Source organism: Oryctolagus cuniculus, chromosome 9, assembly GCF_051225735.1.
Source record: "Oryctolagus cuniculus isolate XC-2025 breed Fujian yellow rabbit chromosome 9, ASM5122573v1, whole genome shotgun sequence".
Classification (NCBI taxonomy): Eukaryota; Metazoa; Chordata; class Mammalia; order Lagomorpha; family Leporidae; genus Oryctolagus; species Oryctolagus cuniculus.
In genome coordinates this window covers 114,392,900-114,417,321 of record NC_142875.1, presented here as the reverse complement: position 1 = coordinate 114,417,321, position 24,422 = coordinate 114,392,900, and the positions used below count along the sequence as shown (strand labels likewise).

At 38.7% G+C, this 24,422-nt stretch overlaps 1 protein-coding gene across 1 annotated transcript in view; it reads left to right on the top strand.

Moving 5' to 3' along the window:
* Positions 1 to 10,444: 10,444 nt before the first annotated feature.
* Positions 10,445 to 24,422, top strand: part of SLC15A5 (solute carrier family 15 member 5) — a 106,472-nt gene continuing 92,494 nt past the window's right edge. The window contains exons 1-2 of the mRNA XM_002712626.4: positions 10,445 to 10,805; positions 17,873 to 18,095. Coding sequence (XP_002712672.3) covers positions 10,445 to 10,805; positions 17,873 to 18,095 — 584 coding nt within the window. The remainder of the gene's footprint in view (positions 10,806 to 17,872; positions 18,096 to 24,422) is intronic.

The following is a 24,422-nucleotide window of genomic DNA, read 5'->3' as shown; positions in this document are numbered from 1 at the left end:
TTGAATCCCTAAGATAAAATACAGCGCATGGCATACAGCAGGTGCTCAATAAGTGTTGGGTTTTGATTAGTTGTAAATTGTCTAAATTAAGCTAATTTGGTGTCTGATTTTTTTGAATAATCATGCCAGCACTCTGTTTTTCTTGTTCTATGCCAAACTGTTAAGTCAGTCTGTCAGTCATTTGAGGACTATTTTTGGAAGAGCACTATGGAAAGGTTAAAGGTGGTACAATCTTGGTCTTTTTCTCTTAGAATTTTCTAATCCAGATGTGTACATAAATGAATATGCATCTAATTTACTTTCAGAGCTTATTATATAAGGATGGACAGGACAGACAAGACCCTTCTGGATCTATAAAATAGTTCACCCCTAAGGGTTCAGAGATAACACTTTTCCCATTTGTATAGACTGCTTTACAGTGCAAAAAGTTGTAAAATCAATGTCAAGAGCTAGGAAATGGGTCAGAAAAAGACATCTCACTCTATGAGATAACACACTCTAATTTCCTCATTAGTGAAAACGACATCATCATAAAGAATATCTGCCAACAATCTGATATAAAAATGTACATGCATCATGAAAAATAATTGCTGTTCAATTACTACTGGATTATAAAGCCGTTGTACAGGTGCAATAATGCAAGAGCCTTGAAAGTATGAAAAACTGCTTAGCTTAGGTAATTACATGTGTTTGAATGAAGTCCCAAGAATAAAATTTGCAGAGTTTGAAAAAACAATGAAGTCAAAATGAAAGAGCTATTTATAACTACATATTTCTAAAAATTTCTGTCGTTTTTCTCCTGTATAAATTTTGAAAAGCCAAGGATAATTTTTTAACTCTGGGGTCCATGGGGAGAGAGAGATAGAGTAACTTTTCCTTTGCTTTCCACCATCCCCACCTCTCAAATTGGATCCACAGGGACGGTACTGCAAAGATAACACACCAAGCCATAACCATGGTAATTGAATCTCTTAAAATAGTTAAAGCTTACTTATGCCTTGTGCATAGTTTATATATATGAAAAGTAAAATTTATAGGAAGATGATTCTATTACTACTGTGAAAAAGAAATACTTCTTGTAAATTTCTAGGGTCTTTAGCAAAGGAAATTAGACTTACAGCACCAGAAAGGGTTTTAAGCATCTTTTTAAACACAAAGTCCTCAACTATTGTATAAGAAAACAAGGTCCTAAGAAGTTTATTGTGCAAATTTGTGTAGATAGTGGAAGAACTGGATCTAAAGGTATTTCCACAATATTATGCATTTGATTAGGTATGTGTTCTGTAACCCAGGTCAATTTCTAATTTTTGTATGGTCCAGTCAGGAGTATATTTGGAAACCCTAAGTCCAAAGCTCTAGGACTGACTTTTGCCCAATTACAATGTTATAGAAATAAAATTGGACTCACAACAAAAGGGGCATGAATTTTATTGCAGGACAAGCCATGAATTGATTGAGTGAGCCTAGACCAGTCCCTTCACCTCTGAGACCTTCAGTTGTAAAACACTGAAGGAGCTTGGCAAAAAGGCCCTCTTCTAGAGAGAATGTTGTAGAATTTTTAAATCAGATGACAGTTGATGTAAAATGATGAACTTAAAAATCTGATACCCCCAGTCCTAATTATTAATCTGCCATCATCAATCCCCTTCCCCCCTCTTCTTAAGGGAGATGCCCTTTACCCAAAACACATTTGTTATCTCATATTCTAAGAAAATGAGTGGTTTTAAAAGTGGAGGCTTTAGCACTCATCCACACTTCAAATTTTCAAGACCAGTAATAAAGAATTTCCTCCTACACACGATCCTCAAAATTACTGTAGGCAAAACCCAAATCTGAGATGAACAAAAGAGAATTCATTTACCTTTACTTTTATTAACAGCATACATGATCAAAGTGCTTATGTTTTACTTTTAATGGAAAAACATAGTCTAATGTTAAAAGAACAGCCAAATTACTTAGTTTTCTCTAAGAAACAAAAAAAGGAAAGTAACTCAAAGAAATTAAAATTAAAATTGAATTTAGATTCATAGTTCCCAATTTCAAAATAACCAAGACCTGTCCATTTTCCCACTTCAATAAAAACTTCAACTTTTGCTCATATGTATTTTTTCATTCTATAGTTTACGTTTGGCATTACCCAGCCATCTCTAGGAGCTTTGCCCAGGAACAATATCTTATGTAATCCAAGTAGTATTCAGTAGGGTGTTTTTAAACAATCATGTTCTAAGCTGCCTTTGCTTGGGGAATGTTTAACAATTTAGGTAAAGTATCATTGTGTTCTTTTCTGTACAACTGGGGATACAAATCACTTCCACTTAGAGGAAGAAGTGATTCTCCCCAAACACACAGCAAGTTTTTTTTTTTTTTTTTTGCTTTCAAACTTTTATTTAATGAATATAAATTTCCAAAGTACAGCTTATGGATTACAATGGCTTCCCCCCCATAACGTCCCTCCCACCCGCAACTCTCCCCTTTCCCACTCCCTCTCCCCTTCCATTCACATCAAGATTCATTTTCAATTCTCTTTATATACAGAAGATCAGTTTAGCATACATTAAGTAAAGATTTCAACAGTTTGCTCCCACACAGAAACATAAAGTGAAAAATACTGTTTGAGTACTAGTTATAGCATTAAATCTCAATGTACAGCACACTAAGGGTAAAGATCCTATATGAGGAGTAAGTGCACAGTGACTCCTGTTGTTGACATAACAAATTGACACTCTTGTTTATGGCCTCAGTAATCACCCTAGCCTCTTGTCACTGAGTTCACTGACTCTGATCATATTTAGACAATGCCATGTTCAAAGTGGAAGTTCTCTCCTCCCTTCATAGAAAGGTACCTCCTTCTTTGATGACCCATTCTTTCCACTGGGATCTCACTCGCAGAGATCTTTCATTTAGGTTTTTTTTTTCCCCAGAGTGTCTTGGCTTTCCATGCCTGAAATACACCTCATGGGCTTTTCAGCAGGATCCACATGCCTTAAGGGCTGATTCTGAGGCCAGAGTGCTGTTTAGGACATCTGCCATTCTATGGGTCTGCTGTGTATCTCACTTCCCATGTTGGATCATTCTCTCCCTTTTTTATTCTATCAGCTAGTATTTGCAGACACTATTTTTGTTTATGTGATCCCTTTGGTTCTTAGTCCTATCATTATGATCAATTGTGAACAGAAATTGATCACTGGGACTAGTGAGATGACATTGGTACATGCCACCTTGATGGGATTGAATTGGAATCCCCTGGTATGTTTCTAACTCTACCGTTTGAGGTAAGTCAGCTTGAGCATGTCCCGAATTGCACATCTCTTCCCTCTCTTATTCCCACTCTTATATTTAACAGGGATCATTTTTCAGTTAAGTTTCAGCACTTAAGAAGAATTGTGTATTGATTACAGTATTCAACCAAAAGTATTAAGTAGAACAAACAAAAAAAAATACTAAGAGGGATAACATATTAAGATGTTCATCAACAGTCAGGGCGAGAGCTGATCAAGTCACCGTTTCTCATAGTGTTCATTTCACTTTAACAGGTTTCCTTTTTGGTGCTTAGTTGTCACCTATCAAGGAGAACAAGTGGTATTTGTCCCTTTGGGATTGGCTTATTTCACTCAGCATAATGTTTTCCAAATTCCTAACAGGGATCACTTTTCAGTTAAAATTTAAACACCTAAGAATAATTGTGTGTTAATTACAGAGTTCAACCAATAGTACTAGAACAAAAAAAAATACTAAAATGGATAAAGTATTACATTGTACACCAACAGTCAGGACAAGGGCTGATTAAGTCACTGTTTCTCATAGTGTCCATTTCACTTCAACAAGTTTCCCCTTTGGTGCTCAGTTAGTAGTCGCCGATCAGTGAGAACATGTGATATTTGTCCCTCTGGGACTGGCTCAATCCACTCAGCATGATGTTTTCCAAATTCCTCCATCTTGTTGAAAATGACCGGGTTTCATTGTTTTTGACTGCTGTATAGTATTCTATAGAGTACATGTCCCATAATTTCTTTATCCAGTCTACTGTTGATGGGCATTTGGGTTGGTTCCAGGTCTTAGCTATTGTGAATTGAGCTGCTATAAACATTAAGGTGCAGACAGCATGTTTGTTTGCCAATTTAATTTCCTTTGGGTAAATTCCAAGGAGTGGGATGGCTGGGTTGAATGGTAGGGTTATCTTCAGGTTTCTGAGGAATCTCCAGACTGACTTCCATAGTGGCTTAACCAATTTGCATTCCCACCAACAGTGGGTTAGTGTCCCTTTTTCCCCACATCCTCGCCAGCATCTGTTGTTGGTAGATTTCTGAATGTGAGCCATTCTAACCCGGGTGAGGTGAAACCTCATTGTGGTTTTGATTTGCATTTCCCTGATTGCTAGTGATCTTGAACATTTTTTCATGTGCCTGTAGGCCATTTGGATTTCCTCTTTTGCAAAATGTCTATTGAGGTCCTTGGCCCATCTCTTAAGTGGGTTGTTTGTTTTGTTTTTGTGGAGTTTCTTGCATTTTGTCTCTCCTTTAAACCCAAGCATAGGTATGACTCCATAGAAACCTCTCTTTGTTGGGGATACACACCCTGCTACATGCCTCTATGAAACTCTCTTCTTCCTCACTGCACTGTGGTTCTTGTTTAATTGCTGGTATCCACTACTAGATTGTAAGCTTCCATAAGTCAAAGTTTCTATCATGAAGCCCCAGTGCCTGGCTTTTACTGGGCACTCAATAAATATTTGTTAATTAACTACAGCCCACTTGCCTCATAGTCACGCTTTCACCTCCTTCTTGACATCCTTACAGTGTCTAAACCTAAACCTTTACTTCATTTATTCATTCAGGAAGTGAATCAGTCATTTATGCATTCAAAATGTTTTCATATTCATTCAACAAGTGAATTTTACCATTATTGGAGTGAGATCCAGGTAGCAGAGTGGAAAAACTTTAATAAGCACTTTTCTTGCAGAACTCTGAGTGGATGAAGGTTGTTTATGTCTGAGTATGTCACATAGCACTGCCACTATTAGTCACTAGACTTGTACTGAAACAACTAATCTTCAGGCACCGTGCCATGCAGAGTGTGTGTGCAGCGGGGAGGGTGGTGGAATAAAGTATGAAATTCCTCCTACTCTCAAAAAATTTATGATTATTAAAGAAAATGGGCATGTAAAGAAACTGATATAAAATGCTATTCATTAAAAGAGAGATGAGGGGCCAGTGTTGTGGTGCAGTGGGCTTAAGCCACTACCAGCAATGCCTGCATCCCATATCAGTGTGCCAGTTTGTGTCCCAGCTGCTCTGATTCCTATCCAGCTCCCTGCTAATGCACCTGGGAGAAAACTCAAGTGCATGGGCTCCTGCAATCCATATTGTAAACCCAGATAGAGTTCCTGGCTCCTGGATTTGGCCTGGTTCATCCCAGGCTATTGGGGCTATTTGGAGAATGAACCAGTGGATGGAAGCTTTCTTTCTCTTTGTCTATCCCCCTTACCTCTATCACTCTGCCTTTCAAATAAATAAACAAATGTTTTTTATATAAGAAAGTTAAATAGAAGAGTGATGGACATGGTGTTTTAAAAGCATAGAGAAGATTCTATCCTGGAGGATCAGAGGCACTTTTCTTGAGGATGTGATACTCAAAAGTTTAAAGAATGAAGAGATGCTCCCACAGTAAATGGCCAATGAAAATGTCCCATGCAGAAGAAATAGCTTGCGAAAGAACACAAACAGTTAAATGATCATGCACAGTTGCCGAGTTGTGGGCCAGTTATCCTGCACACGCCAAAGGAAGACTCTAATCAAGACCTGGGTGCCCTGTCATAAAGGGCCTGATGCACCAGCCAAGAATTTTCAACTTGATCCAATAGCCCAAAGAACTGCTCACAGACTTTAAGTAGAGGAGTAAATGGAGCAAATTTCAGAGTTTTTCAAATTTCAGATTTTTTTTAAAAAAATCTCTGGAGGTTTAGAGAAGATTAAATAGAAGAATGCTTCCCGATATCTTGGAAATTGAAATTATATTGGCTGACAAGCAGTTTGTATATTAGATAATGCAGAATCCTGTAGAGAAAAAGCGGTTGTTTATGCGGGATCTTTCCAACTTTTTTTATTCTGTAAAGAAAATCACCCGTTAAGAGCCAGCTCAGGCTGGCATCAGGCCACCTAAGTTTGGCTCTGTTACTTATTAATGATCCAAAATAATTTATTTACATTCTGTACCTCAATTTTTTGTAACAGTAAAGAGGGGCTCATAAAGAGCATCTTTCTCATAAGATGACTTCAAAGATAAATAAATTCATAACTGACAGACTCTGACCCCTCCCCAATAGATCTTTGTGAAAAATAAGAATAGGAATAGAAGCAGGAGGAGGAAGAATGGTGGGAGTACAGGTGAGAGGGAGGGTAGAGTGGGAAGAAGCACTATGTTTCTAAATTTGTATGTATGAAATGCATGAAGTTTGTATTCCTTAAATAAAAATTTTTAAAAAATGTCCCATCCATACAACACCCTTGCAGCAACAACTGGAATGTCATTTGACCAAATCCGTGGGCAATATTGCCCATCCAATATGACACATAGAATTAACCATCACAGGGCCTGTGTGACAATTAACTCATTCCCACCTTACTTTACATAGGTAAGTCATCTATGTGAGATTCAACAAAATAGAAAGGTTCATTGCACAGTGCAAAAGAGAAACTTTATTGGAGTACAGTAGCCTTCGTTCTTAGTTATCCCTAGGAAAAGACAAAAACATACTATTTTGAAGAAGGGTTGGTTACCTCCTATGTTCTTGGGACTGTATGAACTATAACCTGCTGGAGGATAAAGTAAATCTGCTTCACACTGGATAAAAGGATCAGGGTACAGGTGCCATACAACTTCTGGGGCCTCTTTAAAATGGAATATAGGGAATTACATAAGCATTTAATTTTCACATAAGACCCAATATGCACCTTTCCATTTTTGCTTTACATCTTGTACAATACAGCAAAAAGAAAAAAATCACTAAGACAAGTGTTTGATGTACAATTTTAAATAGTTAGACTATCATGAAACCAATCCCTAAGTTCTTGTCAATGCTTTCAAGTCAGCTGCCAAATTTATAGTCAATGGAATTAAGTGGAATCAATAGGCCTAAAAGAATAAATATCCTCAACTGACCTTTTTGTATACCATTTACAGAGAATTATTGGTCTAGAAAAGGTTTTCCCTAAAAATAGAGGTTTAGAGGACCTATGAAAAGTTATTCTGAAAATACAAATAAAAATGTAAAAGTGTGCTGTTTAGCCAAATGGTTAGGATGCTAGTTAACATACAGATGTCCTGCATTAGGGTATCTGAGTTCAATTCCTGGCTCTGACTCCTAACTCCAGCTTCCTGGTAATGTAGACTCTAAGAGGCAGCAGTGAAGGCTTAAGTGATTGAGTTCCTGCCACCAAAGTAGGAGACCTGGATTTAGTTTCTAGCTCCTGATTTTGGCCTGGGCAGAGGGAGGGAACTAGTGGATAGGAACTCTTCTCTCTCTTCCTTCTCCCCCGCTTTCACTGTGTGTATGTATGTGTGTATGTGTGTGTGTGTATGTGTGTGTTTGTGTATGTATCTTCTTTCTGTTGGTTCACTCCCCAAAAGGCTTCAACAGCCAGGGCTGAACCAAGCTGAAGTCAGGAGCAGGGAACTCCATCTAGCTGCTTTTTCACATGCATGTCAGGGGCCCAAGTACTTGGGCCATCTTCTGCTGCTTTCCCAGGTGTATTAGTAGAGAGCTAGTGTGGAAGTAGAATAGCCAGGACTTGAACCAGCACTCTGATATGGATGCCAGCTTCACAGGCAGTGGGAAATGGCAAATAAGGAGATGTTTTTCGATTGCTTCAACTCTATTCAGTAGGATCTGTCGCTCCTTGCTTCCATTTTTTGTGCAAACTGGAACTTGGAGATAGTTCCCTGACATTTCTCTTTGGCTCTTTGGTTATAGCAGCTAGAAAATACAGGAATAGGGGGTGGGTGTTTAGCCCAGCAGTTAAGACATTGGTTAAAATGCCCATTCCTGAAGCCTGCTCCTGATTCCAGCTTCCTGCTGATGTAGACCCTGGGAAATAGCAGGTGATGGCTCAAGTAATTGGGTCCCTGTTGCCCACAGGAGACATTTGAATTGATTTCTCTACTCCTGGCTTTGGCCCTGGCCCAGCCCCAGCTATTGAGGGGCAGTTAGCTTCTCTCTCTCCCTCCCTCCCTCCCTCCCTCTCTCTCAAGACTTCTTTAAACAAAGGAACATAGGAGCAAGTAATAACAAAGGCATTCCCCTGTAAGATCCTTGACATTTTATCAGTCCTTTTCTAAATCAAGCTTCAGAAGTGACCTTCTGAAGTCAGTTACACTGTATTGTATTATTTGCAGCTCATGTAATTAATAGGCTTATAGACAAAAAAGAATTTTCTATAAGTAGTACAGGGTCAAGAGTATGTAGTTCTCCTACTCTCAATTCAATGAATGCCCTTTTTGCTAATTATTTTATCTTTACTAAAATACTGCCCCTCCCACTCAGATAACTCAAACAAATTTTATTTTTGATTAGGTGACTCTTTTGAAGAGTTAAAAATAGCTCCTTCAAAGAAAACAAACGCTGTTATTGTCACCAACTCAACTACCTCCAAACCACAGGTCCTACCACCTGTGGCCTCCACGAGGAAAAAGAATACAGAGGGGTTAAAGAATTCAAACAAGATCTTCATCAGGTCCTCAGGAAATGACACTGCAGAAACACTTTGTCAGTGGCTACTTATGTTAGCAGAGGCTAGCAAATACTTTCCATTGCATCTGGGGCAAGAAAAACAGCAAGGTATCAGTTAGGGTTTTTTGGAAGTTAAGGAAACCAAATGTGACCAAACAAAAATAGATTAGAATCATATGAGTCTTTTGCAGAAGGACCAAGTAGTCCTGCCTCCAACAGAGTAAGAACCAGGGTGCTGAGTTCTCCACCAAGGTCTCATGACCAATCCTTTTTGAGCAATGACTCAGCTTCCACCATGTCCACTCTTGAGTCATTCCACTAGAGATTAAAACTCCAGAGAAGAAAAATAAAAGAACTTTCCCAAGCCATGTATTGGCCCCTCTGTCCAGAAGAAAAGGAATACCTAGGTTGACAGCCCCATCATATGCTTGTTTAGATGGGAATCATTCCACAAAGGTAGGGTGACCACACGTTGGAGTTTGTCCTGGATAATCCTGGATTATAGTGGTTTTTCAGAAGTAACTATAAATAGCATCACTTTACTCACAAAAGTATCCAATTTTCAAAAATCAATTGCATGATCATTCTACCCAAGAAAAAAGACAGTCTCGTTAACCTTGTAGTGATGCTATAAGAAGTGATCAAAGATGGTGTTCTGCTACCAATCTCCAGGGACAAACGATGAGAATCAGACACAATAAGAGAATATAACATCCCCATAGTCATGTGTTGGATCATTATGACTTTGGCTCAACAGTTCCATTCCCTCTCCTTCCTATGTCCTTGCAACTAAACTCCCAAATGTTAAAGTGTTCTCTTTTGCTGCTGCTGCTTCTTAGCTTAATTGGTACCCCCTTGCTTCCAAAATAAAATGCTAACATACATTCACCCAGCTGGAGGGTCAGGGTGATACCAGATTCAATATTCCCTGAAGCATGTGTAGGCTGATTGCTGTATCCCTGACTGCTGATTAATAATAAGGGAGTCAAATAGTGCCTTTTGATTCTGATTTCCTCTGAGAGACTGTTCTACAAGCATAGGGTCAACTTAAAGGAAGCAAGGTTTTGCTTAATATTTTCTCCTTTCATTAGTGCACTTAAATTACTTTCTTGTAAACTCTGCTTGTTACCTAAATGTACTAGCACTTTTGTTACCTAATTAACTTTCTTATCAGAATCCCAACCAAAAATAACAAGAAATGTAATAATGATAAGGTACTCTGCCCTCTCAAAACAGATTTCCTTTGCGCTTTATCTCTTGGCAGTGTTCTGGCTTGTTTAATTAAAATATCAGAAATTATTAGACTCAAATTATTTCTTGATCTAATGCTCAAATTCTACTGAAAAACTGCATCTTCTGTCTCAGTATTTAAAATTTTATCAGCATGAGGCAGATGAGTTTCCACACATATGCAACTGGATTCATGTAATTCAATATAATTTTGGAGGAATAGCCTAATTTAGTCTCTAAGTAATTAAACAAACAAATCAGATTTGGCTACATTGAGCTACCATGAATGTCCAAATAACCTGTATCTTCTCTCCTGTGCTCCTGGATCATCAGAATGAACAACATCAATCTGCAAAAGACCTTACAAAGTTTTAGCATGGAGATGTGACATTCAAAGCAACAGTCTTACTTATTTTTTCATTAGAGGGGCAGGGGTAAAAACCGTCAAGTTCTAACTACTAACACAAGTTATTCCCAAGGAAGGTAGTCATGTCTAATACAGACTTTACAATAATCGATGAGAAAATACTCTTCAATCACAGCATTGAAAAGGAGACAACTGTAAGACATATAGGTTGTTTCTCTTCATCACACTCTGTGAAAAAAATTCAGGTTTGGGTTTGCTTGCTTTTGGTGGACCTGTGTGAGACGTTTACTTTCTTTGAAATTGTCTGCAACATGGTCCCATTTTGCACTGTCAAGCTTGGCTATCACAATTACCAGGCAGCCATACTGAACTTGTGTTTCATTGGAACTTCCATACTCACCCCAGTGCTGGCTGGATGGCTTGCTGATGTCTCTTTGGGAAGACACAAGCTGGTGTATATTTGCCTATTTCTACATTTTCTAGGTAAGTGTGCTTTACTGGTTGGATTGTTTTGCAACTTAATTGAATATTTTTGCCTTAATATTTTTATTTCTGTTATTCCCATTTTGATCTTAGCATAAAATGTGATCAATGAAGTAAGAATGCTGCTTAAATTTATTTTGATCTCCTATTACTTGAAATATGTTAGTAAATATGTATGTTTTAGGGAATTTTTGAGACCTGTGTCACTGCACTTACTATGTTCTACAATACCTATTTGCTTACATGTCTGTCCTCTGTACTCCTCTGCCCTCTGTACCCCCTTTCTCTTCCAAGCCCATATTTACAGTAAACTCTATGCAAAACAAAATCCATTTGTTTCACAACTAAGATAAAATGTGCTAAAAACATTTTCAAAGTTCATGTAGAATTATTCAGAAAAGGTAGTCTAATTAATCATATAGTAATTAAGATTGCATATTAGAGAATGACTTCTATATCTATATGCTTTAAAAAATAAGTGAGTCCATACACTACAGTATGCTACTTTATATACAGAAAAATAAATATACCTGCAAAAGTTGGGAGTGAGGTGATTGGGAGTGAATAATGCTGGGGAGAATATCAAGATAGTTTGATCTGCAATAGGCTAGAATTTTAAACTGCAAAGTTCAAATTATTCTTCTTGTACAAGAAATCTCGGAAGATATGATGGAAATAATATTTGAGAAATGCTTTTCTTCAATAAACAGGATGAACAGCTACAGAAAGAGGTTAGATAGAAACCAGAAAAATCACAGAATGATGGCCTAAGCAATAGAGAAGTGCCAGTTCAGGAGAAAACCTGTGAGAACTATTTTTAAAAACTTGGCAACTAAACAAAGGTATAAATATGATAGGGGAAGAAAAATTAACTCCAAGAGCTGAGCTGAGAACTTGTCAAGGTAATATGCTGTCCACCAATAATGACAAGTGCAGCTAGAATGCCTGTGGTGGGGGCAACTGATGGGGAAGCAATGGACAAATATCAGGGACCCAACAGAGTATACAGCTATAGGGCACTGGTGTTCAGGGAATTTGTTAGAGTGAGATTCGAACTTGTACACTTCTCTGCTTAAGTACCGTGAAATAAAAACTAAGTTGCTGAATGGCAAATACTCAGTCATCATTCCGCAATTATTTCCACTTGATCACTCAGCACCAGGATTATTGCAAGTTTTTAAGGATGCAGCAGGGAGGAAAGTACTCTGTTCTTGGCTGAAGGTGACTTTGTGGTGAGGGAAGAGAGAATATGAACAAGTAAATAGACTATGACAGATGGTAGTAAGTATTAAGATGAAAAATAAATCTGAGAAAGGGGATAGGATGGAATGAACAGTGATAGGCTTGCTATTTTGTATCAGAGAATTATTTCTGATGAGAAAACATTTAAGCAAAGACCTCAGTAATTCATTCTCCTTAACTTAGTAAGAGGCTACATCAGTAGCATTTGGTAACTTCTTTAACATGTTAATTCCTATCAGTCTTAAATTCCTGGGCAAGGAAGCAAGCTTTAGCTTAATGGTTCAGATATCCATCCATATCCTGTATCAAAGAACCTGGGCTTGGTTCCCACCAATGTGAACTCCGGGAGGCATCAAGTGATGGCTCAAGTAATTGAGTTCCTGCCAATCATGTGCGAGACCTGGATTGTGCTCCCTATCCTGGTCCTGGTCCTGGTCCTGGTCCCGGGCCAAGCCCAGCTGCAACAGTTGTGGCCAGGACAAGGATGGGATCTCTCTCTCTCTCTCTCTCTCTCTCTCAAATAATGTTTTTAAATGTTTATTTTCAGATACTGAAAGGAGTATGAAAAGAGAGAGAGAGAGGAAAAAAGAGGGAAAGGGAGAGAGAGAGAGAGAGAGAGAGAACAAGTGTGAGCACTAGCTCTTCCATCTTCTGTTTTACTCCCCAAATTTCTCTAGAAACAGTCAGGGCTGGGCCAGGCTGAAGCCAGGAGCCCAGAACTCTTTCCAGGTCTCCCACACGGGGATCAGAGGGCCCAAGTGCTTAACACATCATCTGTTGCCTTCCCAGTGCATTAGCAGGAAGCTGGATTGAAAGCAGAGAAGCCAGAACTCAAACCAGCACTCTGATATGGGATGTTGTAGTCTCAAGTTGCAGCTTAACCTGCTGTACCACAACACCCACCTCTCAAATACATTTTTTAAAAATTAAATTCCAAGGTAAGTTGTCAGACCAGGAAGGAAAGTCCCAACTTTGGAATTTGGCAAACAAAAGTGCAAAGCCAACTCCATATCCACGCATTTTCCTACTAAGTTATTTCTTTGTATCCCTAGATCACATCTGCCATGAAATTCCAGACAGATACTAAATATCAGAAGTTCTAACAGAAATGTCTTTTCTGTCTAAATGCTACAGCATCTTCTCACAGCCCAGTTTTTCTCAACCTGACCATTACAAAGGCCTGCTCCCTAGGCTGCTTTTTGCCAGTCTGACTACACCATTATATCAACATTGACATTCAGGAAATAAATCTAGGTACCGGCTTTATAATCCCAAAAATATTAAGCCCAAATGTTTTAAGTTAGCTTGCAAGAACTTTCCAAATTCACTCCATATTCACCTCTGCAGACTTCTCTTTCAATACATGACCTATCCATGCCAAATTTCTCCTTGCCTACTTCTCAACTTTTCTGATCTCAAACATGCTTTTCCCTCTGCCTGACACTGTCACCATTCCTAATCTTCCCATCCAATATTCAAGACATTAAAACTCCTTTTCTTCTTTCAAGTCCCATATCATGTTTATTGCTAACTTCTCTGCATTCAAAACACCCTGATCATAGCATATGATTGCATTTGCTACTTCAATGTCATTGTCCACTGCATGTTTCACTTCTCCGATGAACTCATTAGCTACTAAAGAGAAGAATCAGAGGGCCCACATGTCCTATACAGTGTATGACACACTGACGCGCTTTATACAGAGCTGCCAAATGCAGACACACTGATTATGCAGTACACAATGCCACACATAAAAGAGGAGACTTTATATCACCTATGTCATAGGTTTATGTTTTTGTGACATCAATTTTATAGCAGAGAGAAATACAATTTTGATCGAACAAAACAGGCATTATTATGACATTTTGTCTGAAGATGAAAGTAAGGTGCCTTTCTAACTTATGCAAAGGTACCGCATAGACTGAAAGTGCCTTGCTCTTGAATGAATGGTTGCTGCATGAAGTAAGTTCCTGTACCACCCTCTGTGGTTACCCCTTTGCCTACCCAGGCTTCACAAAACACTTTGAGAGGAGAAGACAAAGTGTGGGGAGAAAACAGAGTTCCATATCTGGCTAACCTTGAAAAGAAATGTTTCAAACAAACTAATTTAAGGGCTCATGCTCATAACAAATCAATCTGTTACCAAATAACTATGGAGTGCACATATTCTTCACCTTGTGAAAGCCCCTAGAGGGATGCTGGAAGCATTAGATCCAGTTTTTATCTATAAAGAACTTAATAGTCTAATTGAGAAAACTAACCACATAGAACAACCATATTTGAAAAATACCAAATAATGTTAATGCCAAGTTAATAAAATAGGGAACAAAATTAACATGGAGAAGCTATTTTTAAACTAATTACATTGGCAAAACAGAAAAATTAATGATGACAACTAATTCAATGAATTTACTCACACAATGATGGTGGGAGATTAAACTGTTATATTTCTAAAGAATATTTGCCAGTGGCATGAAAAAGCCATAAAAATATCAATGCCTTTGATTAAGAACTAAGGTTAAGGAAATAATAAAAATAAATGCAAAATTAATGTGTCAGGATATTTGTGCAATACTCATTTACAATAAATAGGGATTGTAAAACACATTATGAATCTCAGATGATCATTAGAAATAATCTTGAGAATATATAAATATACTTAAAACTGGAGGTGGACATTTGGCACAGGGGTTGAATCACTTTGAACACAGCATGCCATATCAGTGTCCCTGATATGCTTCGATTCCCAACTCTGCTCCTGACTCAGCTTCCTGCTAACAAGTACCCTGGGAGGAAGCAGGTGAATGGGTTCAAGTGAATGGGTTCCTGCCACCTACATAGGAGACCCAGATGAATTCCAAGCTTGTGGTTTCAGCCTGGCCTAGCCCCAGATGTTGTGGGCGTTTGGGAAGCAGCCTAACAGATGGGATACCTCTACCTTTCAAAATAAATAAATATGGCCGACATTGTGGCATAGCAGGTAAAGCCACTGCCTGCTGGCATCCCATGTGGGAGCCGGTTAGTGTCCCAGCAGCTCCACTTCCAACCCAGTCCCCAGTTAACGGCTTGGAAAGCAGCAGAAGATGACCCAATTGACTGGGCTCCTGCCACCCACGTGGGAGATCCAGGTGAAGTTCTTGGATCCCAGCTTCAGCCTGATCCAGTCGCAGCTGTTGCAGCCACCTTGAGAGTGAACCAGCATATGGAAGATCTCTTTGTGTCTCCCTCTTTTTGTGTAAATCCAACTTTCAAATAAATAAAGATAAACAAATAACTAAAAATTTTAGATATTTCAAATTATACATATTACTTGATTATGCTAAAAAGAATCAGCAGTGTAATGTCCATTTGTTAATTAAATAAAATACAAGATCACTTCAAAAAGTTTCTGAAAAATAGTAATAAAAGATAGATTCATTTTGATGCAAAAACACTTTGAAATATACACATTTGTGCGGTCTCTAGAAAGTATGTGGAAAAGCTGTGCATGGATTTCAAAAACTGTTTGCATTAAAATAAATTCATCTTTTAACTTAATTTTCCACAAATACTGTGAAGTACCTTCACATATTCATGAAAGTATAATACATGGTTAAGTTTATCTCTCTAGATCATGACATTAAAGACATTTTGTATCATTCTGGGTGTTTGCCTGTATTCTCGATTTTTTTTTTTTTAATGTGAGAGACAGAGAGTTAGAGAGAATTTCCATCTGCTGGTTCACTCCCCCAAAGCCTAAAATAGCCAAGGCTTGGCCAGGCCAAAACTTGTAGCCAGCAATTCATTCAGAGTCTCCCACATAGATGGCAAGGACCCAACTAGCTGAGCCATGCCCTGTTGCCTCCTGGGGGTCTTCCCTAGCAGGAAGTTAGAATCAGGAGCAGAGCCAGCACTTGAAGTCAGGCACTCTGATGTGGGAAGAGGGCATTTTAACCATCATCTTAAGTGATAGGCCATATGCATCTTTAAAAATTTCTACTGTTGTAATCTAACAGAGGAAAATACTATTTCCAAACAAAACAAAACAAAAGTAAAAACACTTGATGATCTGATCCCTTAATGATAAGAAGAGCAAGAAGGAAAGATTTTATCCTGGTTGCTCTGAAGGTCATATTCAATTAGTTCCTTAACCTCACTGAAAATTTTTTTAAAACATAAACAAAAACAAAAAAAATAGGAAAGATAATCTGTTCCCTGACATCACAAAGTCTTTCCAAGATGAAACAATATGTACCATGTAAGATATTTTGCACAATCTAGAGTTTAGCAAAAGCATGAAATTGTTAACTTTTACACAAGGCAAGTTGCAAAGCAGTCTGTGAAGTGGAGGTGAGGAACGCATTGCCCTCCTCCGGACTGGTCTCTCAACACAAACTCCTCCCTCCCCAGCCTTCTCACAGCTATGTGTGGCAAAGAAGGCTCTCACCAGCCTCATGAGAAATGAGAGATATAAGAAATGCAATAACAGGAGAGAGAAAATTGGGAAAGGAAAACAGAAGCTGTGTTCTCTACTAACTGTAATGTTATTTAATGTTCTCAATGAATTTAACAGGCTTCTGAGATGCTCTGTCACTCTACTGATTAAGAAAAAATAAACTTCATTAACAGTGGTTTTCTCTGAAGGGAGGGAAGGGGGCACACACATCTTGATATTTTGTTTGGTGCATTTCTGAACTGTTTGAATTTTGTTAAAATGGACATAACCTGTTAAACATCCTCAGAGAAAAGCTAGTGTAGGACTAAGGGAAAAACAAAATCCTTGGATTAGTTAAAACATACACCAAAGGAAATTTTACACTTAAAAAAATTAGGCTATTCCCCCAACTGCAATGATTAACATGAATATTTTAAAAGGTCAGGTGCATTCCAGAGAACTACAACAAGTTTGTGGAAAAATGAAATTAAGATATAAGAACAAGCATTTGACCTAGCAGTCAAGATGCTAGGTAAGGAGCCCAGACCCCATATCACAATACCAGGGTTAGATTCCCAGCTCTGGCTTCCAATTCCAGCTTCTTATCAACGCAAACCCCAGGATGGCTCAAGTAACTGGATTCCTGCCACCCACATGAGAGATCTGGTATAAGTTCCCAGCTCTCAGCTTTGATCTGGCAAAGCCTCAGCCATTTCGGGCATTTGAGGAGTAAACCAGCAAATGAAAGTGCTCTCTCTCTCTTCCTCTCAAATAAAAAAAAAGTTTTAAAAAACAATTAAGAGCTGCCATTGTGGCACAGTGGGTAAAGCCATCGCTGTGAAGCTGGCATCCCATATGAACACTGGTTCAAGTCTCGACTGCTCCACTTTCAATCCAGATCCCTGCTAATGAACCTGGGAAAGCAGAAGAAGATGGCTCACATAGGCCCCTGTACTCATGTGGGAGACCTGGATGAAGCACCTGGCTCCTGGCTTCAGTCTGGCCCAGCCCCAGCTGTTGCAGCCATCTGGGGAGTGAACCAGCTGATGGAAAATCTCTCTGCCTCTCTGTCTCTCCCTCTATCTCTATAACTTGGACTTTCAAATAAATAAATAAATCTTCAAAACCATTAAAAATTAAAAGATAAGCTTATTTGATGCTAATATATTGACATTCATGTATTGTTTCTTCATAATGTGCATTTTTCATGAACTTTTTTGAAGATTCCTCATATGCATGTACTTCAAAATTTTCAAAATAAACTTTTTGAAGTTCCATTTTGTATGAACTTTTTGAGGTACATTCACAATGATGTTACTTGTAGAGGAAAATCTTTATTTTGGATGAGATTTGGAGATTCAATTGGTGTTAGCTAAACAGTGTCTATTCTCCTTTATCTCTCCATCTACAGGCACTGCTCTGTTATCTGCCATTGCTTTCCCACTGGAAGATTCCCACATAGGCAGCCACCACGTGATCAACAATTTATCCAAAAAGGAGCGGAACAGGCTGTTTTATGTGGCACTGTCAGCAATCTGCCTTGGCACAGGAGGGACGAGAGCCATTGTGTGTCCACCGGCTGCTTATGGCTGTCAGGAGTACGGATCCAAGCAACAAATGACATTTTTTAACTGGTAAGTAGTCCGAGTCAGGAGAAACCAAGTTTATGATATTTCTCTCCCATTTGGAATTTTGTATTGTTTGCTTTTTGGTCCCATTTTGATAGGAGTTGTCCTGTTTTTGTCACTGGTTGGGCTGGGTTAATGATGATGTGATGATGTCTCAGATGATTCAGTCAGTGACCATGGACACTTACGAGTCAGATGCAGACCAGAGTACCTAACCTTCACCTTCCAAAGACCCCTTGATAAATTTATCCTCCAAGTTAAAAGCTGTGAATTGGCTTACCATGTTAAGCAGGAGCCAAGGAGGCCTGGGTAGAAATCTCAACTCTACTAAACATGAGCTGACCAACCTCCATCAAGGCTTTTATCCTCTGCTTCAGTTATTCATTCATTTCTGAAGGGGGATAATAATGTGCTTTCTTGGTTTTTTTTTTTTTTTATAGTTCCTGGCTTTTTATTTTTTTTTATTTTTTTTTAATCTTTTATTTAATGAATATAAATTTCCAAAGTACGACTCATGTGTTACAATGGCTTCCCCCCCATACCGTCCCTCCCACCCACAACCCTCCCCTTTCCCACTCCCTCTCCCCTTCCATTCACATCAAGATTCATTTTCGATTATCTTAATATACAGAAGATCAGCTTAGTATACCTTAAGTAAGTATTTCAACAGTTTGCTCCCACACAGAAACATAAAGTGAAAAATAATAGATGATTTTTTTTAAATGATGATGAAATCAGATCAGACCTATTGTCATGTTTAATCCCAGTGAGAGTCAAGTTGGGAATTGATAATTTCTTTCTTTCTTTTTTTTTTTTTTTTTTTTTTTTTTTTTTTTTTACAGAAGATCAGTTTAGTGTACATTAAGTAAAGATTTCAGTCGTTTGCACCCCCATAGAAACACAAAGTGAAATATACTGTTTGAGTACTCGTTATAGCATTAAGCCTCAGTGTACAGCACGTTAAGGACAGAGATCCTACATGAGGAGTAAGTGCACAGTGACTCCTGTTGTTGACTTTACCAATTGACACTCCTGTTTATGGCATCAGTAATCTCCCTATGCACCAGTTATGAGTTTCCAAGGCTATGGAAGCCCCTTGAGTTCTCCGACTCTTATCTTGTTTAGACATGGTCATAGTCAAAGTGGAGGTTCTCTCCTCCCTTCAGAGAAAGGCACCTCCCTCTTTGAAGACCTGTTCTTTCCACTGGGATCTCACTCACAGAGATCTTTTTGCCAGAGTGTCTTGGCTTTCCGTGCCTGAAATACTCTCATGGGCTTTTCAGCCAGATCCGAGTGCCTTTAGGGCTGATTCTGAGGCCAGAGTGCTATTTAGGACATCCGCCATTCTATGAGTCTGCTGAGTATCTCACTTCCCATGTTGGATCACTCTCCCCTTTATTTATTCTATCGGTTGGTGTTAGCAGATACTAGACTTGTTTATGTGCTCCCTTTGACTCTTAGTCCTTTCATTATGATCAATTGTGAACTGAAATTGATCACTTGCAGTAGTGAGATGGCATTGGCACATGCCACCTTGATGGGATTGAATTGGAATCCCCTGGTATGTTTCCAACTCTACCAATTGGGGCAAGTCAGCCCGAGCATGCCCCAAATTACACATCTCTTCCCTCTCTTATTCCCACTCTTATGTTTAACAGGGATCACATTTCAGTTAATTTTCTTTTTTTTTTTATCTTTTATTTAATGAATATAAATTTCCAAAGTACGACTCATGTGTTACAATGGCTTCCCCCCCCATACCGTCCCTCCCACCCACAACCCTCCCCTTTCCCACTCCCTCTCCCCTTCCATTCACATCAAGATTCATTTTCGATTATCTTAATATACAGATCAGCTTAGTATACCTTAAGTAAGTATTTCAACAGTTTGCTCCCACACAGAAACATAAAGTGAAAAATAATAGATGATTTTTTTTAAATGATGATGAAATCAGATCAGACCTATTGTCATGTTTAATCCCAGTGAGAGTCAAGTTGGGAATTGATAATTTCTTTCTTTTTTTTTTACAGAAGATCAGTTTAGTGTACATTAAGTAAAGATTTCAGTCGTTTGCACCCCCATAGAAACACAAAGTGAAATATACTGTTTGAGTACTCGTTATAGCATTAAGCCTCAGTGTACAGCACGTTAAGGACAGAGATCCTACATGAGGAGTAAGTGCACAGTGACTCCTGTTGTTGACTTTACCAATTGACACTCCTGTTTATGGCATCAGTAATCTCCCTATGCACCAGTTATGAGTTTCCAAGGCTATGGAAGCCCCTTGAGTTCTCCGACTCTTATCTTGTTTAGACATGGTCATAGTCAAAGTGGAGGTTCTCTCCTCCCTTCAGAGAAAGGCACCTCCCTCTTTGAAGACCTGTTCTTTCCACTGGGATCTCACTCACAGAGATCTTTTTGCCAGAGTGTCTTGGCTTTCCGTGCCTGAAATACTCTCATGGGCTTTTCAGCCAGATCCGAGTGCCTTTAGGGCTGATTCTGAGGCCAGAGTGCTATTTCTGACATCCGCCATTCTATGAGTCTGCTGAGTATCTCACTTCCCATGTTGGATCACTCTCCCCTTTATTTATTCTATCGGTTGGTGTTAGCAGATACTAGACTTGTTTATGTGCTCCCTTTGACTCTTAGTCCTTTCATTATGATCAATTGTGAACTGAAATTGATCACTTGGAGTAGTGAGATGGCATTCGCACATGCCACCTTGATGGGATTGAATTGGAATCCCCTGGTATGTTTCCAACTCTACCAATTGGGGCAAGTCAGCCCGAGCATGCCCCAAATTATGCATCTCTTCCCTCTCTTATTCCCACTCTTATGTTTAACAGGGATCACATTTCAGTTAATTTTCAACACTTAAGAATAACTGTGTGATAATTACAGAATTAAACCAGTCATATTAAGTAGAACAGACAAAAAAAAAATACTGTGAGGGATAATGTATTAAGTTGTCCATTAGCAGTCAGGGCTATGCTGATCAAGTCACCATTTCTCATAGTGTCCATTTCACTTCAGGAGGTTTCCTTTTTGGTGTTCAGTCAGTTGTCACCGATCAGGGAGAACATATGGTATTTGTCCCTTTGGGACTGGCTTACTTCACTCAGCATGATGTGTTCCAGATTCCTCCATTTTGTTGCAAATGACTGGATTTCGTTGTTTCTTACTGCGGTATAGTATTCTAAAGAATACATATCCCATAATTTCTTTATCCAGTCTACCATTGATGGGCATTTAGGTTGGTTCCAGGTCTTAGCTATTGTGAATTGTGCTGCAATAAACATTAGGGTGCAGACCACTTTTTTGTTTATCAATTTAAACTCCTTTGGGTAAATTCCAAGGAGTGGGATGGCTGGGTCGAACGGTAGGGTTATCTTCAGGTTTCTGAGGAATCTCCAGACTGATTTCCATAGTGGCTTGACCAGTTTGCATTCCCACCAACAGTGGGTTAGTGTCCCTTTTTCCCCACATCCTCGCCAGCATCTGTTGTTGGTAGATTTCTGTATGTGAGCCATTCTAACCGGGGTGAGGTGAAACCTCATTGTGGTTTTGATTTGCATTTCCCTGATTGCTAGTGACCTTGAACATTTTTTCATGTGCCTGTTGGCCATTTGGATTTCCTCTTTTGAAAAATGTCTATTGAAGTCCTTGGCCCATCTCTTAAGTGGGTTGTTGGTTTTGTTTTTGTGGAGTTTCTTGATCTCTTTGTAGATTCTGGTTATTAACCCTTTATCTGTTGCATAGTTTGCAAATATTTTTTCCCATTCTGTCGGTTGTCTCTTCACTCTCTTGACTGTTTCTTTTGCAGTACAGAAACTTCTCAATTTGATGCAATCCCAATAGTTGATTTTGGCTTTGACTGCCTGTGCCTCCCGGGTCTTTTCCAGAAATTCTTTGCCTGTGCCAATATCTTGAAGGGTTTCTCCAATGTTCTCTAATAACTTAATGGTGTCAGGACGTAGATTTAGGTCTTTAATCCACGTTGAGTGGATTTTTGTGTAAGGTGTAAGGTAGGGGTCTTGCTTCATGCTTCTGCACGTGGAAATCCAGTTTTCCCAGCACCATTTATTGAATAGACTGTCCTTGCTCCAGGAATTAGTTTTAGATCCTTGATCAAATATAAGTTGGCTGTAGATGTTTGGGTTGATTTCTGGTGTTTCAATTCTGTTCCATTGGTCTATCCATCTGTTTCTGTACCAGTACCATGCTGTTTTGATTACAACTGCCCTGTAGTATGTCCTGAAGTCTGGTATTGTGATGCCTCCGGCTTTGTTTTTGTTGTACAAGATTGCTTTAGCTATTCGAGGTCTCTTGTGCCTCCATATGAATTTCAGCATCATTTTTTCTAGATCTGCGAAGAATGTCTTTGGTATCTTGATTGGGATTGCATTGAATCTATAAATTGCTTTTGGGAGAATGGACATTTTGATGATGTTGATTCTTCCAATCCATGAGCATGGAAGATTTTTCCATTTTTTGGTATCCTCTTCTATTTCTTTCTTTAAGGTTTTGTAATTTTCATCGTAGAGATCTTTAACGTCCTTGGTTAAGTTTATTCCAAGGTATTTGATTGTTTTTGTAGCTATTGTGAATGGGATTGATCTTAGCAGCTCTTTCTCAGTCATGGCATTGCTTGTGTATACAAAGGCTGTTGATTTTTGTGCATTGATTTTATATCCTGCCACTTTGCCAAACTCCTCTATGAGTTCCAATAGTCTCTTAGTAGAGTTCTTTGGATCCTCTAAGTACAGAATCATATCGTCTGCAAAGAGGGATAGTTTGACTTCTTCCTTCTTGATTTGTATTCCTTTGATTTCTTTTTCTTGTCTGATGGCTCTGGCTAAAACTTCCAGAACTATGTTAAATAGCAGTGGTGAGAGTGGGCATCCCTGCCTGGTGCCAGATTTCAGTGGAAATGCTTCCAACTTTTCCCCATTCAATAGGATGCTGGCTGTGGGTTTTTTATAAATTGCTTTGATTATATTGAGGAATGTTCCTTCTATACCCAATTTGCTTAGAGTTTTCATCATGAAAGGGTGTTGAATTTTATCAAATGCTTTCTCTGCATCAATTGAGATAATCATATGGTTTTTCTTCTGCAGTCTGTTAATGTGGTGAATCACATTGATTGATTTGCGAATGCTGAACCATCCCTGCATACCAGGGATGAATCCCACTTGGTCTGGGTGGATGATTTTCCTGATGTGTTGTTGTATTCTATTGGCCAGAATTTTATTGAGGATTTTTGCGTCTATGTTCATCAGGGATATTGGTCTGTAATTTTCTTTCAGTGCTGCATCTTTCTCTGGCTTAGGGATTAAGGTGATGCTGGCTTCATAGAAAGAATTTGGGAGGATTCCCTCTTTTTCGATTGTTCTGAATAGTTTGAGAAGAAATGGGATTAGTTCTTCTTTAAATGTCTGGTAGAATTCAGCAGTGAATCCATCTGGTCCTGGGCTTTTCTTTGTTGGGAGGGCCTTTATTACTGTTTCAATTTCTGTTTCAGTTATGGGTCTATTTAGGTTTTCGATGTCTTCATGGTTCAATTTTGGTAGATTGCATGTGTCCAGGAATCTATCCATTTCTGATAGGTTTTCCTGTTTGCTGGCATACAGGTCCTTGTAGTAATTTCTGATGATTCTTTTTATTTCTGTGGTGTCTGTTGTTACGTTTCCTTTTTCATCTCTGATTTTATTGATTTGGGTCTTTTCTTTTTTTAGTTAGTTGGGCCAATGGGGTGTCAATTTTGTTTATTTTTTCAAAAAACCAACTCCTCGCTTGGCTGATTTTTTGTAATGTTTTTTTGGATTCAATCCTGTTAATTTCTTCTCTGGTTTTAATTATTTCTCTTCTCCTACTAGATTTGGGTTTGGTTTGCTGCAGTTTTTCTAGGTCCTTGAGGTGCGCTGAAAGCTCATTTATTTGGTACCTTTCCAATTTCTTGGTATAGGCACCTATTGCTATAAATTTGCCTCTCAATACTGCTTTTGCTGTATCCCATAAGTTTTGATATGTTGTGTTGTTGTCTTCATTTACTTCCAGAAAGTTTTTGATTTCTCTTTTGATTTCTTGAATGACCCAGTGTTCATTCAGGAGCATGTTGTTCAGTCTCCATGTGTTTGCATACTTTCTGGGGTTTCCTGAGTTGCTAATTTCCAGCTTCATCCCGCTGTGGTCTGAGAAGCTGCATGGTATGATTCTAATTCTTTTAAATTTGCTGAGACTTGCTTTATGGCCTAGTATGTGGTCAATCCTAGAGAAGGTTCCATGCGCTGCTGAGAAGAATGTGAAGTCTGTAGATGTAGGGTTGAAAGTTCT